Below are 18,507 nucleotides of genomic sequence, written 5' to 3'. Positions count from 1 at the left end.
AACTCTCCCTAAAACCAATCACACGACAATTTATACACAGTAGGAATTACACACCTTCACTGAAATTCAAGGGTTCATTAACACCAATCCCAAAATTAAATTCCGCCAGCAATTAACATCATCATCAAAAAAGAACTATACTTCTGACTCGTTTTCAGTGTTCTTACCGAACAAAAAGCTGTTTTCAAATTATCAAATAGACTGTTCACCAGCCGCCTCGCTAAAATGGGAGGTGTGTGCTTGTAGTGTTCCAGGGGCTTCCGCTGTGGCCAGCCAGCCCATAGATAAAAAGCCACCCCCATGGCTGGCAAATCCCCGCAACACAGCCATGAGCTCCCATTCCAGGCACCCATCACCTTAATGGACTCAGTGGAAGGAAAAATAAAGGGTAGTGTGGAGTCAACCTCGTTACCAAGGTCTCCATTGTCGACAAAGAGACCCTGGGAACGAGGTTAGGGTGGGGTGGGGGAAGCTCAAAAACCAACGATGAAAACCACCTGAGAAAAACTCAAAAAGCTGGCTGACGAAAACCACGACGATCCACGTAAGCCTGCACGCATGAGTCTGACCGCTGACAGCTTGACCGAAGGCCGCCCAAGAGTTTCTCTTGGCTGCTATGAGCGATGACAACGAAAAAACTGAACGCTAGAAAGATGACCGCTACGCTCGTAGGGGTTAACTTAGTTAAATGGGCATTTAACTGCATTTAACAAATACACAGTTCCCTAATTCTCGTTTGACTGTCGAGATCGAGTTCACCTCGGCGAACTGCCGCAATCTTTGTTTGCAAAGGCGAGGGCGCTCAAGGAAGAGCAACAAATCTTGCGCATGGATCTCCCCAGTCCCAAGTCGGAGTCGCCATTCTCTACTTGCACAAATCCCATAATGCACCTCTTCTACCCCCCAAGATTTTGCAGAGGCATTGTTTTCGATTTCTCTCGGGACATCTTAATGTCCCAGGAGTAATTGCAAACAATTATTATGCAAAAAATTTGAGGGATAAAAGAGATGTATTATAGGATTTGTGCAAGTAGAGAATTGACAACAAAAATGGCGACAGTTCGCTGATGCGCACGATCTCGAAGTTCAAAGAAAACGGGCTCCCGTAAGCAGTCTACTAAAAAAAAAACCAGGCGTAACTGGCCCAAGGTCAGAGAGAGTAAAATCCGGTTCGCGAAAGCTGGGAAAACCCACCATTCTTTTAAAAAATCAAGTTTGCGCGGGAAGACCAAAATATGTTGTGTGCCAGGTTATTTTTACTCAAACTCACCACTCCACCAACGACTTCATCTCTTGCATCAACCGCATAGACTTTGACGATGTGATAACAAAAGTCCAAGGCTTCAAAGCGGTTTTCTTGACCCAATAAAGCAATCAATGTACAGCCTGCCCAGTTGAGTCCTTCTCCAAAACACTGCCTGCAACGTTAATTAACTTTATTTAAATTTAGGCTGATGACAACAACAGGACTATCGTTCCAATTCACTCAACTCAAATATTGATAACGAGAACGATAATTATGATAATCGTGACAGCCATGATAATTATGAATATAAACAATCATAGTTATCATAGAATCATAGATAACAAAATCGTAGACAACGCGAGCACTCGAAGAGAAAAAGTATGGCTTGTTCGAGTCGTAATCTTTCCGGTGAGTAATTTATTTTGTCCGTAAGTTATTGATCTTGATTGCGACGTATTAAAGCAATTGCATGTACCGTAAATGCTCGATTTAGCGCCCAGCTTCAAATTAGCGCCCCGCTGCGAATAAGTGCCCCTCCTAAGGGTTAAAATATGCACTTGGTGACCTCATGGAGTTCATTAACTACTAAATGAGCCACTTACTCAACAGTTAGTTCATTCTGCCTAAGAGGTTGACAATAATTAAACTGAATTGCACTCCACAGACGATGAAACTCTCGGCATTCGTCAACGTTCATCACACCGTTAGCAGGGGGCATCTCTTTCCAAATTTCGTGCACCAAGAAAGACTTGATTCGCTTGAGAACAGCTTCAAAAATAGAAAGACCGCAGCAAAGTCGTTCTTTGGTTAATAAATCCCCTTCTTGGGCGTTGACAATTTGCTGCAAAGAGGAAATATTCACATGTACGAAATGCATTGTTGAATATGATCACAAAAGCTTTTTTGTAGTCTAGTTGTCTTGCATGGGGAACGTGTGAGCAAGCATATATATACATTTATTTCAATCATCGAGTCCTTTCACGGGAACACATGCGCCCAACAATTGACCTGTTCCCAACTGAGTGGCTTCATAGCTTAGTTGATAGAGCATTCCACCCGCAACGCAGAGGTCAAAGAATTTTGCGATTCGGATTTCGAGATGAAAACGAGCCAACAAGAGCTACTTTGAAGAAAAGGAAACCAATCATGACAAAAAATCGTTGGCCCTTTGGAATTATAAGGTGTATCGCAGGCAAAAAAAAATCACTTTTTGTACTTTTTACTTTAATCATCTGCCAACGAAGCACGACTTGGGGAACCTTGTGCGAACCAGGGTTGGCGCTGCTGTAATAAGAGCACTACGCTGTGACCCGCGCATGTGCTTACTGTTCATTTGGATCTGCTCGGGACTTAAAAACCGTGATTATTACGATTCTGATTTATATCTACCTCTTTTGTTCCCAACTTGGTTATAGTTGTCAGCACCTGAAGGGAGCTATTCTGCGACTCCAGCGATTTCATTTTGTTTTCCAATTTTTCGCCCTCTGTTCGTTAAAAGGGAAAACACGCCAAAAATATTAATCAGCTTATAGAAGGCATCGAGAAATCCGAATTATTAAGATCTTAACTATACCTTTTAGGTATGGCCTCGGGATAATTCCTTGGAAAGGAGCAGCGTGCAACAAATCCATGATTTCCTCTTGCGACTAAGAAAGTGAGAATCGAAGAACATCAGACAAAAGACGAAAGTAGAGGATAATTTCTAAAGAAACTGTGGTGTTAGGTCGGCGGGGAATGAAGCTGACGAAATTTTGGTTTTATCAAACGACTTGATAAAGGCAAGTGCACCATCGTATTGGAGAATGATTTCGACCGTTCGCTCTGACGAAGCGCTAACGCTCGATACGTCAGCTCACAAAGGGATGGCGCACAGAGGTGAGAGCACACGACTCTCATCAATGTAGCCTGGGTTCGATTCCCAGATTCGGCGTCATATGTGGGTTGAGTTTGTTGGTTCTCTACTCTGCACCGAGAGGGTTTTCTCCTTGTGCTCCAGTTTTCCCTTCTCCTAAAAAAAAACCAACCTATGATTTGATGTGTTGATTTGATTTGATTTCTGTTCAGTGTCCTTAATTTGTGCCTCAGCGCTAAATACACTTGACACCATAATAAAGTTCATTATTATGATAATTACTATGATTATGATCATGATTATGATAATAATAATAATAATAATAATAATAATAATAATAATAATAATAATAATAATAATAATAATAGTTATTACAATAATAGAGCGAGTTTCAACCGAATGTCGTAAAACCAAAACCAAAGTAATTACTTTGGCCAATCAAAAAGGACGGAGACAATCCAATAAACCAATCAAAACTCGAAGTAATTACACGTAGCCGACACCAAGCGCGGGAAAATGTGCACGTGCGAGCCACGATTGGTTTTGGTTTCACTTGTGATTGGTTGACAAAGTGGCGCGAGACCTGTAAACCAATCACTGAGTGAAGTAATGCAAAACCAAAGCAATTCGCTAATTTCTTTCGACAATCAACTGAAAACCGCTCTATTACGATTGCCACGTTAAGTGATTGGCTAAGAAATCTCGCGCCTCCTTTTCAACCAATAAGAACAGTTCAATCCGGCGACTGCACGCGCGCATTTTCCCGTTCTTCATGCAAGGGACACAAAATTGATTTGAATTCTAATCAGAGGCTCACAGCCTGCAAGCAGGCTCTATCTCCGAGGGGTGAGCGAGAGAAAGGGGGGTGGGAGGAAAAGTAACCTCCCACCCCAGTCCCCGTCTTCCTCGATCGCCACGCGAAGAGAGAGAGCCTACTCGCAGGCTAATAGTCTCATCACACTTGAAGTGATTGGTACAAATCACTACAATTAATTTCTTTTGACAACACCTAACCGAAAATCGCAAAATGAAGCGACAAAGGATTAATAACATCACCAAGGCTTGCTGTTTACCAGAAAGCTCTCCAATTGTAAGCAGAAGAGGATGGCGTTGCCAATCTCTCTTAATCCCTGAAACACATCGGTTCTCAGGTATGGATACTGCATGATCGGCTCAAGGCTTGCGTGATAATATTCCAGAACACCTGTCGAAATAAACAGCTTTGTAAAAAAAAAAAAAAAACCAGTTTAAAAAACTTCGCGGACCCTTATTGGCTAATTTCACATCAAAAGTCTCGGGAAATCTATGACGTAAGGGGGTGACATTACGACGTTTCCCACGAACTGTAGACCGACCCAGACCTAAATGTTTAAAAAATTGACTCCTGCCCGACGGATGACTTGAATACGGCCAGGTTTTGCATTTTTTTCACGTATTACCAACATGAAAAACATTTCGAAACAAGTGCATAGCGATAAAAAAGACCATGCAACGTATAACGACCGAATTCAACGAGAAGACACTAACCTGTGGAACCATACTCGAATCGTGGTAAACCACATTTCTTGGGCATTCCTTCGATGAGTTGAGCGATGTACTGCTGCAGCTGACCATGAAGCTGAGGATAATAAATGACTATAGTCAAGACTACTGAGATATGAACAAAATTGCTTTTGGTTTCCGAACGTGGTGGAGCACTGACAAAAAACAGGAATCACTGATGTCATAAATAACACTGAAGGTCATAAAGACAACACAAGGTGTCCTTATCCCCAAACTCTGGGCGAAACACACAGACCTGTTCCTCTGATGTGAAATGAGGAAATCTTTGCTAAAGTCATTGTTTACATTTCGTTGCGTTAAATAACGCAAGAGTTTCCTAACACAAGGCATCCTGCTATTTACAAATTGACTTGAAAAGATAGAAGATCTTTTCAAACTTAGTTAACCCACTGACACCTCAAACGCCCCAGACCCAAGCCCCCCAGTTGACCATTAAATTCGTCAGTCGCCAGACAGAGTAAAGTCTCACTCCCAAAAGTCACGGGTTAATTGAAGGAACATAGTTTTTGACTGCTTAAATCGCCAATTTTAAGCTTTGATAACGAGCTCAATTATTGGGCAGCAAAGAAGCTAACGATCCGACACATTCTTTGTAAAATTTTCAATTTTCAACGCATTATTGCTAAGAGATTATCTGGTATATCGGGTTCAAATTTTTGGAGATAGACCATTATACAATGCAAATTCAACAGTCAGTACTTTGTTTTCGGCTGCCTGATTACAAAACTATAGCCTTGTGTCAATGAAGCAAAAAATGAAATCAAAGATTCCCCTACAGCACACGATGTGTCATGACGATGAAGAATTCTCGACCTAAAAATGAGGCTTGGCGCTGCAATTTGCACAATGAAAAAGACAAAACGAATTGGTCGCCATGAACGCTACAGTGACGAAACTTTTCCACCTACCAAACTCTTGATGATCTTAAGAAGTTCTTCGATGACAACAGCAATGCCTTGGTAACCTAACAGCCGCGCCATGCAAGCAAAATGGATGTCCCCAACGAAGTTACTGTACAGAGATCCAATGGCATTGAACACTGAATTCTGAAGCTGCAAGAACAAAAACACCGTAGCTCTCAACTATGTGAGGTGGGGTAGCTTTTATTGGAGTGTTGTGTCAGCAAAACCGGCAATATTGCTCTGACCAATAAGAACGGGAGCAAAACAGCGCGATGACCCATTCAGAATTCAAAGCAATTACATGTAACTTGTTCAAACCGCGGAAAAATGCTAGTGTGCAAGTTGACGTTAGTTTCGGGGTTACATGAAATTGGTTGAAAAAGTGGCGCGAAATTGTTAACCCAACCACAAAGGATGATTGTAAAAGCGCAATTACTTAGGACAATAAAGAAAACTGCAGTTAATGAGAACCAGAACGTCACACAACAATACACAATTATTGGATAAGGTCTTTGCGATGGTCGAGGCAAGCCCTGAAAACGGAATCAAGAGAACATGAGCTAAGTAATAGAGCGAATCTTCGTGCTCAATGGCCCCATGATAATCAGTGGAAGTTTATTTTTAGACTGCGGCTATGCGGCAATGTTGTTTCCATGACCACGCAGTGTACTTCCACGCCAACTGGCCAATAAAGTGCCGTCCTTGAAATGACCACGCATGATGGCACATAACTAAAAATGGAATTCTAATCATTTTCATCCGACAAGGGACAAATACCGGACATCCGCTCTCTCTCTCCTCGTATTCTCTTACCAGAATTCAACAATTACTTTATTACTCAATGCCTAAGAGGAATGAAGCAACAAAAGTGTTCTTTCTCTCCTACGATGTACACAGTAGTGATCAATTTTTGACGGCTTTGGCCAATGATATTAGCCGTCATTGATCATGCTTCAGCTCCCAAATCATTTTACCGACAGACGCAGACGATGAGTAACCTAATCATGATGCTGATTTCCGGATCAATTTCTCCGGTTTGCGAAGACCTTTTGCAATGTATCTCTGGTTTGGGTGTCAACTAAGTTCAAGAGAGTATAGCGGCTAACTAGACTGCTGAATCGAAAGCGTTTAATAGGCTTTGTCCAAGAGAATCGCACCTTTTTTACCAGACATGATGATGATAAATAGTAAGTTTACTATTCTAAAGTCCGAGGCCATTGGCCTAGGCTCGAAACGGCAGTTTGCGCTCATCAAGTTAAGAGGGGATACATACATACATACATACTCAATTGACCGCTCCCTATAGGGGCTTTTCAGGGCCAATGAAACACAATCAACGAAACAATAGAACACAACAACTACAACTGTTAAGAATCCCAACTGGCCGGAGGCAAACCAGTTGGCTATTTACAAGTGCAGCTGGGAAGTTGAACCAGGGAATACCAGGAACAAAGAGTGGTCAGAGCGGGTCTTGAACCCGGGATCTCCGAATATCAAGGCAAGCGCCCTACCACTCGGCCACACTGCCTCCACAAATCTGATTTGGGATCTGCAATCTTATCGATTAGATTGAAAGCAATATCGTTTTTTTGTATTTCCAATAAAGTCGCCTGCCTCATTCAGGGAAGCCACTTAAACAGTCGAGAGGAGAATAATACACAACTATATATCGCTCCTCTTTCCCATTCTCTTCTCGGCTGTTTATTTGTTTGCGTGACTGAGGCGGGACATTAATCTAAGGTTCATGTACACCCTAAGTCACCAGTACCTTCGTGCCAAAGAAGTAATGATGCGATGCTTTTGGAGCTTGATCCCTGGAAACTTTATCCACCAAAGACAGCGACGTGGGAACAAACCTGCCGGATAGAGAGGAGAAACATGAAAGAGGAAGTCTTTCTGGAGACGGCACATTGTAGTATCGAAATGCTCAAATCACAGATAACCATCGAGCTGCGATAAGCGATGGCGGAGCGTAACAAGTTGAGCCCCTAAGTCTGTTAAAGGTTCCCCTACGACGAAGTTGAAGACAACGAGAAAGACATCGAAAATGGTAAATTCGCGTATTTAACATGACTGCTATTTTTTTAACTCTATCAGCATGAAACATCGGCTTCAAATGTCAAAAGTAGCATAAACGGGGAACGCGATAAAAGAAAAATGATTGTCTTTGTGCTCACGTCCTCCAAAGAACTCAACATTGGTCATTTCAAGCCATTTGGGAAAACCACCACTTAGATTTGTGTACACCTGTGCTCTTCGATAGCAACAACCATCGTATTCTGGCGTGTGGACTGCAGGTACATAGAAGGAAAGAATCCCTTAATTTAACCGCAGGACGTGGGAAAAGGAATCAGCACACTCGACGCAACGACTTTTTACCTGAAACTCAAAGCTCACACAAACATGATTCAAATGTGTCATTCAAAAACGGTATTACACTGCTGACAATTCTTCTTGAAGACTCAGTTTTTCCATTGGGTATTCTATACCAAGAGCGGTGGACACCGAGAGACGGTCGTATAAGTTCGGATGTCTTCGTTTAAGAAAAGGCAACACAATAAAGCTAGGATAAGCGCAAGCATAAGAGCGCTTATTTCATCGTGAAAACGGGGTTGACGCAAGCATAAGCACAAGAGCAAGGATCAAAATTTCCGTTTTCCTTGTGCTTTCCCTTATATGCTTGCGTTCGCTTGCGTTGTGTGACAACGAAACACAGTAATTTGGTACGTCTGGCCAATTAAAGCCTTTGTGCGCATGTTCCAGATTCCCCGCATCTGAGAATTTGAACAAAATGGCGGATGCCGTGGTTGATTTTGATGCTTGCGTCGACGTTCGTTTTTATTAGCAGAAGCTACTTACGCTTTCTCTTGTGCTTGCGTCGCCAATAAAAACCAAGCTTTAGAAGAAGAGAAAGTCGACATTTTAGGCGACAAACGTTTACTGAGGGTTAAATTAAATTTGGCAGGGACCTTGTGCATACCGTGGCAACTGCATCATTCTTACCTGTTTGTGGACGAGTTATAGCAGTAGTTTGGTAGGAAATCAAAGTTGAGTTCCCAAAACACGTGAAGCGTAATCCTTCCATAAGGTGCCGAGACTGAATGGTTTGCCTCGTTCAACATGTTCTTGAATGGAACCAATTTGACACACTTGGATAAAAGCTTATAGGTCATGCGGTTCACTTCAAGGAGATTCTCCAAATCCTGCAAGTATCAATCAATCATTCAATCAGTCAATCATTTGATCAATAAATAGCTTACAGATTCTTGGTGAATTAAACAGCATATTTTGTAAGAATCTGCATGTAGGCTGCGTGATTAATTGGTCAAGCTGTTGTGGCCTTACAGTTCGTAACTTTCTTGACGCATAGTAAATTCTCCTTGGTCTATGGACGAAGCTAAATGAAATATAATAAAGTAAAATGCACATTTTTTAGCCAACCAGACTACAGCCAAATACATTTAATGGGTACCATATAGGTAGGATAAATTTCAGATATTACATTGTTGTAGTTATGAACCCGTTAGTTAATTAAGCGTAAACGAAAGCACTTCAAATGAAGCTCTCATGTAAACTCTTCGTGTTCAGATCCTCTCCCAATAGACCAATTTCGATATATTAAAATTCAGTCCAAAACAAAAGGCATCATCTCGAGGCTCTGGGGAATAAATATAAGGATTTGTATGAGTTTATTCCCCAGAGCCTCGAGATGATGCCTTTTGTTTCGGACTGAATTTTAATATATCGAAATTGGTCTATTGGCTTGAGAGCTCAACTGGTAGGTCTGTGACTGCAACAGTAGCGCAGAGGTCATGGGTTCAAATCGCGTCCAAGTCTGAAATTTTCAGGCTTTCCCTTCGTGACAGCGGTGATCTAAATTCTTAAATTCGGCTTTACGTATTTGCCCTTACCACAACGCCGCAGATGTCTCCACTCTCAAAGCGTCCGATGGCACAGTCTAATGACCGGATCATGGCATTGTTCAAACGCTGAGTAATCAACTTGTTCAAGTCAATCGAGCGACCGAGAAGCTGAAACAAAATATACAGAACTGAAGACACTTTTTCATGGAAAAAAACTGTTAAAAACAACCTATAAAAGTGAAACTGAAACTATAATGGTCACGGTACTATCGATAATGTATTTATGTGTAGTTTGATTTGGAGGCCAAAAAATTCTATACAATAAGAAAAGCAGCGAGCAGTACGCGTGGCATGCATGTCTGAAAATTTCTAAGACATTCTCTGCAACGCGAGCTCACAACGGTTTATATTTCTTAATCTAATATCAAGTTCAAGGCTGTTCCTACTTATTCAGTCATAGAATATTTTACCAGCCACCATAAGATGTAAACTAGATGGGATAAACTAGAAGAAATTACAATTTTCTCTAGTTTTGAATTGGTAAAACTGCCTTCATTTCGTGCTCACTCGTACTTCCTATTCACTTTATCGGCTGTATTGTGCATTTATTTCAAAGGAAACAGACCAAACCGTAACAAATAAATGCAGCCACCCGTCTTCAGAGCAAAAGAGAGGTTTGGAAAGACTGAAAGACAGTAGGGACTTTAAGATCTACGACAGCGACGTCGAAGAAAACGTCACCTCAAAATATAACTTTGCAATATCGCAAGTCTTTCGCGATCATTCCATCTCGTTCACGTCGTACAATGTGGACGAATTATCCCAAAAATAAAACGGTGAGAGCGTTTTCAGAGTAAAAATAGAGAAAGAAAGAGTCACATTTGTAAGCACGCGCGTTTTTAAGACGCGGACGCCGACAACCGGAAGAGAACATTTCGCGTGCCAGGACAGTGGTGTCTCCCAGATTTTTAAAGTAATCATTTGTAATGGAGAAAATATACTTAGCAATGTAAATGTGAGTGTTTGAAGACAAATTAAAAGGAAAAACAGCTCCCTTCCAGTTGCCGTCTGCGGCCCAAAAACGCGCGTGCTTAAGCTCCCTAATCTCCCGCCTAATAATGTATACAGTCTTCAATGGTAACTGAAGCCTGTTAACCTAGAGTGTCTAGATTTTCATTTCTTTATGATCGCGGGTGCTCTTGGGGGTTCCAGCCGACCAAAAGTAAAAGTTGCATTCCCAGACAGGATTTGAACCTAGAGCACCCACTTTGAAGGAACTGTTTTTATCCACTTTGCCACTAAAGCTCAATTGGCTGACAATTGTACCGATTATTTACCAAATAACAATTAATGGCTGAGGTTGAGCATGATAGCGATAATTATCAAAGCCAAAGGCCATGATAATTGTCGCTATAATGCTCAACCCTGGCCAATAATTGTTTTACTATGCATATTCCTTAGCTGAGCTCCGCCATGACAAAACTGATCAAAAATGCTGGTTAGCGTATTAGGTGACGTCACTTCTGCATGCATAAAACTAATGTCTATAGGTATGACGTCAATTCGACATATATAAAATCTATTGTCTGTAGGTACGACGTAAGAGAAAAAGAGCAAGGAAAAGTTAGCTGCGTGCTTAAAGCCAATCAAAATCGAGCTGGTGACACTAATGTATAATAATACACGTTTACAGCGGCAGTCGGAAGAAAAAAAATATGGACATATTAGTAAAAGACAATAATGTTCTGGCAGTTAGCGACGTGGTAGTATAGTGGTTAAGTGAAAGGTTTGTTAACTGAACATTCCCAACTTCGAGTCCAGCGAGTTCAGGCATAGATATTCATTTCCCATAATCTCAATCAAACGCTAAGCGTCTCAACTTGACGATAATAGTCAAACCCCCAACAGCACCCGCGATCATGATGAAATGAAAATCTAGACACTCTACCTTAACACGCTTCAGTTACCATTGTACACAGTATACATTATTTGGATGGAGACTGGGTTGGCGTCGTAGATCTTAAAGTCCCCAGTAACACATCGGCTCCAGCGATCGAGAGCGTCAAGCAACCAATAATAGACAGAGGGAATTGGGGAGGAAACGAATTTCACCGTTTGCTCGGAAAATCAAACGTCGGGTGACGTCGGGACGACTAGACAAAATGCACGGAAAGTACCTGGACGTGTCTCTGTCTGAGAAGTGTTTCATATCTATTTGGGCGCGTGTTCATTTTGGCAGCGGCTTCTGCATCCATGCGGACCAGCTCAGATTTGAACTTCTTGTCTAGCAACAAACTGCAAAGTATAAATAACAAAGAAGTATGTTTTTTCAAAGGATTTACGTGCAATTGCTGCACACGTAGTAAACAAGCAAAACTGCGGGTTAAGAAGGTCGACTTCGTCAACTGGGCACAGCAGACATAAAAAGACCCTCACGTTTCAGGGTTTTCGACAGTTTTGTACAGTAGCGGATATATTTCTTAAAACACTGGACGTGACATTTTTGGTGCCGCAAAGCGCCAAAGTAAGCAAGTAAAAAGTTATAATAATAAAAAATGAAACAAACCCTTCAAGTATTGGCATCAAAGTACCGGACATGGAATAGAAAAACCACCGGGCGAAACGTCCGGTCTCCGGCCTCAAACGAAAACCCTGACGATAACACCCTTAACTTGTCAATACGTGATCGGAGGGGTATGTGCCATAGAGCAAATGAGGCGATTGGCAAAGAAAGCGATTAGCAAGAGGTAACCATGGCAACCTAGCCACGGGTCGACCTCGGTAGCCGTCACACTGTCTTCACAGTGGAAAACTCCTCTACGGAGAGGTTGCATGAGGCAAAAGCGACAAAAAGACAAGCATGAGTACAAACAACAGCGACAGCGCATGCAAAATGTCAATAACAGTTGACCAGCACTCCTTTCCAAGTTGACTTTGCTTATAAATAACCGCATTCTCCTTTTGAAGGCGATTTTAAAGAATAACCGGTGGCTCAGTTGTTTGAGCATTGGGCTATCATGCGGGAGGTCGAGGATTCGAACGCCGGCCGGATCAACGCTCTGATCTTTAAATAACTGAGGAGAAAGTGATGCCCGTGTAATTTCATCTGTAAATGGTTCAAATCTTCTCGGATAAGGACTATAAACCGTACGCCCCGTCACGTAAATACCTTCTATGTTCATAAGTTCCTAGTGGGACGTTAAAGAACCGATAAGAGTAGGGGATGTAGTCCCCGGTGTTGTGGCTTCCAGCAGAAGTGGCCGGCTTGGCGGTGATGTCTCTAAAAAGGCTTACGGTGTATGAGGCCACCTAAGCAGAAACAGCCGTAAGTCAAAAAGGGACTTTGCCGAGTGCTGGAACATGTAGATGTAGATGGCGCGATCATAACTAATCGAAAAGTGTGTAAATAAATGAATTTTCGAATCTCTTACTTTCACTTTCAAATTCAACCGGCGCCACCATTTTAAAGTGTTATGGTTACCCTATTGTTCTGAGACAAAGACCACCGGTTTAACAACAATAGGCCACGGTCATTTCCACGGTCGCCTAATTTAACATCTACATGTAACTTTACATTGAAGAAGAGCATGCTATCACAGTATTCAAGAGTTGATATCTCTTATCATCCCCTGGTTAAGGGTTAACTCACCTGCACGCTTGAGCCTTGTAATATAAAAATATTTGGTCACTGAGTTTGTACACAAACTGGTCAAAACACAGATTCACCTACGAGGAAGACAACGACGTTAAAAAAGGAGTTATTTTACGAAAAGAACCTAATTTTGAAAATCACAGGAACGTGGAATTAACTAGAGTCAGGGACCTCTTCCCGACTTATCTAGGAAGAGCCTCTGCTCGCAGGGTAAACAAACAATTACCTCAGCTTCAATTTCATCGTAGAGATACTGCTTCTTGAACACAGTCATGGCATAGTGAGCACTGTCATTGTAAAGGTCCAAAGGATACAGAACATACCTATATAAAAGAAAAGTAGAATGCATCAGTCCATCGACAATTATTTAAGAAATAGAAAACATGTACCGTGTTTGTATCGAGTTATAGAAACACGAGTGAAAGTTTGGGAGAACGAGAAATGCTGTGGGAACACGAGCCGCCTGTGAGTGTTTCCACAGCTTTTTCGAGTTCTCCCAAACTTTCACGAGTGTTTCTATAACTCGATAGAAACACGGAGTACATGTTTTCTATTTCTTTTAGAAAACAATGCGAGGAGAAAAAGGAAAACAACTTGTTAACTCTTATTATCAAAATGTAAATTCTCTTTGCTCGCGCCATCACTACGTCAACAGCTCGTGCTAGTTTTGTGTCTCCATCGAGTTATAGAAACACTATTTTAAACCAATGAGCGCGCGTATTTTCTTAGCACTGTTTTCTTAAAGTGAATAAAAATTATTGCGATTTATTATATTATATGAGTACGGCATGCCCAAAGGAAAACACCGGTTCCAATCCTGGACATTTCATCCCAACTATAGTTCGTCATCCCTAATATTCGGTACCCCACAGTGCAACAAATTTAGTAGTACATATCGCTAACATATGAAACATTGTAAGCAAAATATGATGTAGACTGTTGCAGTCCTTTCTTCCCCATATCCAGAGAGGGGAAGGTGGGGTGGTGGGGGAGGGAAAATAAAAACACTGATTTTTGGGTAAAACTGAGAGGGGACAGGGAAGAGGGAGGATATCTCAGGTCTAGGCTACCAGCTTGCGTGGGGAGGGTCGTGTCCGCTTATTCTGGGAGAAGAAAGAGGCTGCAGTCAAAATAGGATGATAGATGCCAATGAATACAGCTCACTTGAGTTACTTTGTGAGGGAAATAACCGGTTTCCGTTTGTCGACCGAAGTTACGTCCTGTTGGATGGGTTTAATATCTGGTTGGGCACCGTCCGGGAATACTACGTGTTGTGCACTGTGGAGATTGTATGTAAGCCGAATTCCAGTCTATCTCAACCTTACTGGAGCGTTTTTTTTCCGGGTACTCCCGTTTTCCAATTTGCTATTTTCACCAGTCCCATAATACAATTCAATTTGAGGGGTCATTTGCATTAAAACAATGGATATCCAGTTCACTGAAGAATGATACAGTCCCACGAGTAAATAACTTGTATTGATTTTTATGTAAAGAACCCCCAAAAAGTACTGTATTTGGGATACAGGAAATAGACCACTTTCATAAATGGCGACCACTTTTACATTCTTTTGTCTTTATGCTAATTACATCTACTGCCCTCATTTTGAAACAAATATTCTTTTGTAATTTGCTTGTCGTAGCGACGCTAGATAGGCCTTCAGCATTAAAACAATATAATACTTTAATTGGCTGCCATAATGAAAGAGGTCTATAGCGAATTACATCTGGTTGTGGTGCTGTGCTCCGACATCAGACATGTATGGACCGTTCAGCAGCTCCCAGAGGCGCCTCATGTATGCTTTCAGTCTGATGTCGTGAGACGATTATTAGCCCCTACGGGGAATGGTAAATTACGTACATTATTATATTATATTTTATTTCATTTTATTTTATGACTAGCTCCAAGAGCGGGCAAGATGAACCAAATCCCATGCTGTGATTGGCTACCCGAGCGGGTAAGATGGAGCTATCTTGCCCGCTCAGGATTTCTCGCTTGGTCTCGCAAGAGCAAAGATCATTTTCTGGTGTTTTATCCCATATAATAAATCCTTTATTGACCAAGTTTGCTCGGTCAAAATGGTTGGATATTGGCCTCGTTCTTTTTTTGGCCAGTTTATGGACCTCGACGGAAGTCTCGGTACATAAACACGCAAAAAAAGAACTTGGCCAATAACGCATATTTATTCGCCACTCTACTACAAGAGATGACTTATGGAATGAACACAAATCGAATAGAAAGGTGGTGGGAAAACCTTAAGAGACACCATGGGCTTGTATGTATAAATTAGCCTTTATCGTTATAGATGAAGTATGACGTTATAATATTAGGGAACTTAAGGACGGTGCCTACTATTGTTATTGCGCAAACGTTCTGCGCATCTCGAGATACTTGGATTTCCTATGGCTGGTGCTTATTAATACAGGGATATTTTTGCGCGGTTCAAAACTATGCGGAGAAATCAGAACTTAGCAAGTGATCTCGGTATCCAAAAGGAAAATTGGGGTTAACCACCAGCCAGAAATCAGAACTTAGCAAGTGATCTTGGTATCCAAAAAGAAAATTGGGGTTAACCACGCATTTTTCAGAGATAATTAAGCTTCAATTTGGAAAAGAACGCCATACATTGCTTTGTATTTTAAGGAGATCTGCTTTTCCCGCATATTCAGTAAACGGCGCAAAAATACCTTTGAATTAGTAGACACCGTCCTAAAGCACGCGGTTTTTGGGACGCAGACGGCGACTGGAAGTGAGCTATTTTCCCTTTTAACTTGTGCTCACACAACCATATTTACATTCCTAAGTATCTTTCCTCTATTAGAGACAATTAGTATAAAAATCTGCGAGACACCACTGCCCTGGCACGCGAAATGTTCTCTTCCGTTTGCCGTCCATGTCTCGAAAATGCGCGTGCTTAAGTTCCCAATTAATGGTATGATCACAAACTTGTTTTGATTCGAACAAGGGACAGTTGACATAATTAAGAAGTATGGTAGGTACCTAAAACATGCAAAAATAATTAAAAATAAGCACAAGTAAAACTTTAAAAAACGTCACGTAATCGCGGTTGCATGTACGGAGAGAACGACGTACTATGCCAAGAAAAGTATGCATACAGATCGACGGAATTGAAAACCTTGGGTCTTTGATAGCTTACGGAAAAAAGATTCTTGAATTGCAGTCAGAAATAAAAAACAGACGATGCATGAAGAACAGTTGGCGTTCAAAGTCAAGATCCACAAGAGAAAAAAACAGTGGATAGTTGACCATGGAATATTTATCACTTACTCCATCATGCTGGGGTGTTTTCTCTCGAGGATGTGATTGGTCAAAATCCAGGGCATTGACATCTCAATAGGAAACTGTCACAAAATATTAGCAAATCAGTTAGCTTTCTTCTGACAGCCTCTTTTTTCATGAAAACCTTACAAGTCCTTTCAGAATTCAATGTGCCTTAGGAGTAGTAGAAAAGAGAAAGCAAAATTAATTTTGAATGAGGTAATTTAAGAAAACTTGTGCAAAAAGGTGAACAAACTGTGGGACTTACGAATTTCAATGCAAAGTAACGAGGAAAACCCACACGAGGAGAGAAAGAACGGTAATTTTAAAAGTCCGTGTTTATAAAAAAATCAACAATTTTTTTCTCAATTCCTTTTCACCACTTAATGCTACTGCTCCACGTGATAATCAAGGAAAAACTTCCACACCTGCACCACAAAAAGCAAATAAACAAAACCAAAAAGAAAAGAGAAGAAAAGATCAAATAAATACCTGAATTCTAGCACCCATGGTTAACTCGAGGTAAAACTCTCTGAACCAGAGTTGAGAGAGATCACAACATTCCCTCAAAACTTCACTAAAACGCAGAAGCTTTTCAAAGGAAAAGGAATTCTTCAGGAACGCCTCAACTGCTTCCACCGTCTCTTTCTCCAGCTCTTTGCGCATCACTTTTTTCCCACCCTTTTCTGACACCAGGGATTCTAGCATGGTGCGCACCATGTACAACTGTAAAAAGTAATAAACAGTTACAATGCACCTTGAAATATATACGGTCACAGGGGTTTCAATAACTTCTGAAATAGCCGTCCATGATAGCCCATTGAAGGCGGCAGTTTGACAAGTTTATGATAGCATTTTTAGTGAAAATCAAGGCAAACTAGCCGGCGGTGTGAGGCAAAGCAGGCGGCGGTATACCGCAGGTAACCGGCTTCTATTGAAACCCCTGGACTACTATACCTTTTTTTTTTTTTTCAATCGTAAGCGGGCGGTATCCAGAGAATCCAGCAATCTGATTAGTTGCTGGGGTGGGCAGAATGCCAACTGACGAGCGAAAATTTGCCCTCGAAGTTTTGCTTCTAGGCCAAATGTTGGGATAATCTCTCAGCGGTGGACATTATCAGCCGCCCGAAGGGTTTTATTTACTAAATGTCAAAATATCAAAACCATGATCACTGTTTTTATATCAAAATTCTCCGTACATTTCTTGCAACGATTTTTGATATTATCATAATATTTTGATATTGCTGAAAGACGGAAATGATATCTTAATGTTCTATACTGCCCGTATCAAAATATTATTGCCAATAATCGCTCACGATACTTTGATATTCTGCACTTCCTCACCTTAGTATATATCTACAGTGTATGGACGACCCACACAAAACTGTCCTTCCGAAAGTGAAACAATCAAGAAATAGTCTTAAAAACAAGCGTACATGTAGCTCAGTCGGTTAGTACGCGGCCTTCTGAGCCGTCTCTTTCGACTTTCCTCTGATCAGTGTAGCTTTAGCTTTGAATACCCGTAAAACGGAGTATTGACGGAGGAAGGGTAGTAAACAGCGTGGACCGAGGGCCACAAGCTTATCGGTGTTTCCAGTTCACTGGCACGTGTTACTCTCTTAAAATAAGGACCTTTACCTTAACCTTTCTACAACAGAAATCTCAGTCTTTGTATTCAACTTAATTAAACACTAAATGCAGATGACCAACTAACTGTACAACTTAAACCAATAGATCCAGGGAGCTACGGTGCAAACAGAGCTCCAAAATACAATGCCCAAAATAGCAATCGCTTTGCACTATTTTGTAAAGTGATTGCTCATTGTCTTTTTCGATTTTTAGATCCTCAGCTTCATCACCATGAAAATGTTAAGACTGAATGAATAAATACATGTAACAATCTCTTATCCATTTTGCTGTGACTACTTCATCGCTTGCTCCAATAGCTGGTTTGCAAACCAATCTCTAGAGACACAGATAACAAAGCTGCAATGTACAATTGCTGGTGGACGAACAAAAGGAGTTAATTAATGAGAAATCCCTTGTTTTCGTCCACCAACATCATGGCGGCGATGACCTCAAAAGTGTGAAAACCACCTATTATCAGTTAAGATCAAATGACTTTGACTCTTATTATTTTGTCCTTATATCT

General features: G+C 41.2%; 1 protein-coding gene across 1 annotated transcript in view; it reads right to left on the bottom strand.

Moving 5' to 3' along the window:
* LOC138016203 (cytoplasmic FMR1-interacting protein 2-like) overlaps nt 1–18,507 on the bottom strand; it is a 40,817-nt gene that overhangs the window by 1,674 nt on the left and 20,636 nt on the right. Inside the window, exons 12-26 of the mRNA XM_068863368.1 lie at nt 16,848–17,081; nt 16,365–16,438; nt 13,305–13,401; nt 13,076–13,152; nt 11,604–11,721; nt 9,475–9,594; nt 8,567–8,766; nt 7,332–7,419; nt 5,570–5,713; nt 4,626–4,716; nt 4,172–4,302; nt 2,820–2,892; nt 2,636–2,730; nt 1,849–2,087; nt 1,271–1,418 (exon numbers count right to left, since the gene is read on the bottom strand). Coding sequence (XP_068719469.1) covers nt 1,271–1,418; nt 1,849–2,087; nt 2,636–2,730; nt 2,820–2,892; nt 4,172–4,302; nt 4,626–4,716; nt 5,570–5,713; nt 7,332–7,419; nt 8,567–8,766; nt 9,475–9,594; nt 11,604–11,721; nt 13,076–13,152; nt 13,305–13,401; nt 16,365–16,438; nt 16,848–17,081 — 1,929 coding nt within the window. The remainder of the gene's footprint in view (nt 1–1,270; nt 1,419–1,848; nt 2,088–2,635; nt 2,731–2,819; nt 2,893–4,171; nt 4,303–4,625; nt 4,717–5,569; nt 5,714–7,331; nt 7,420–8,566; nt 8,767–9,474; nt 9,595–11,603; nt 11,722–13,075; nt 13,153–13,304; nt 13,402–16,364; nt 16,439–16,847; nt 17,082–18,507) is intronic.

Source organism: Montipora capricornis, chromosome 9 (genome assembly GCF_036669925.1).
Source record: "Montipora capricornis isolate CH-2021 chromosome 9, ASM3666992v2, whole genome shotgun sequence".
Lineage (NCBI taxonomy): Eukaryota > Metazoa > Cnidaria > Anthozoa > Scleractinia > Acroporidae > Montipora > Montipora capricornis.
This window is presented reverse-complemented; position numbering and strand designations above follow the sequence as displayed.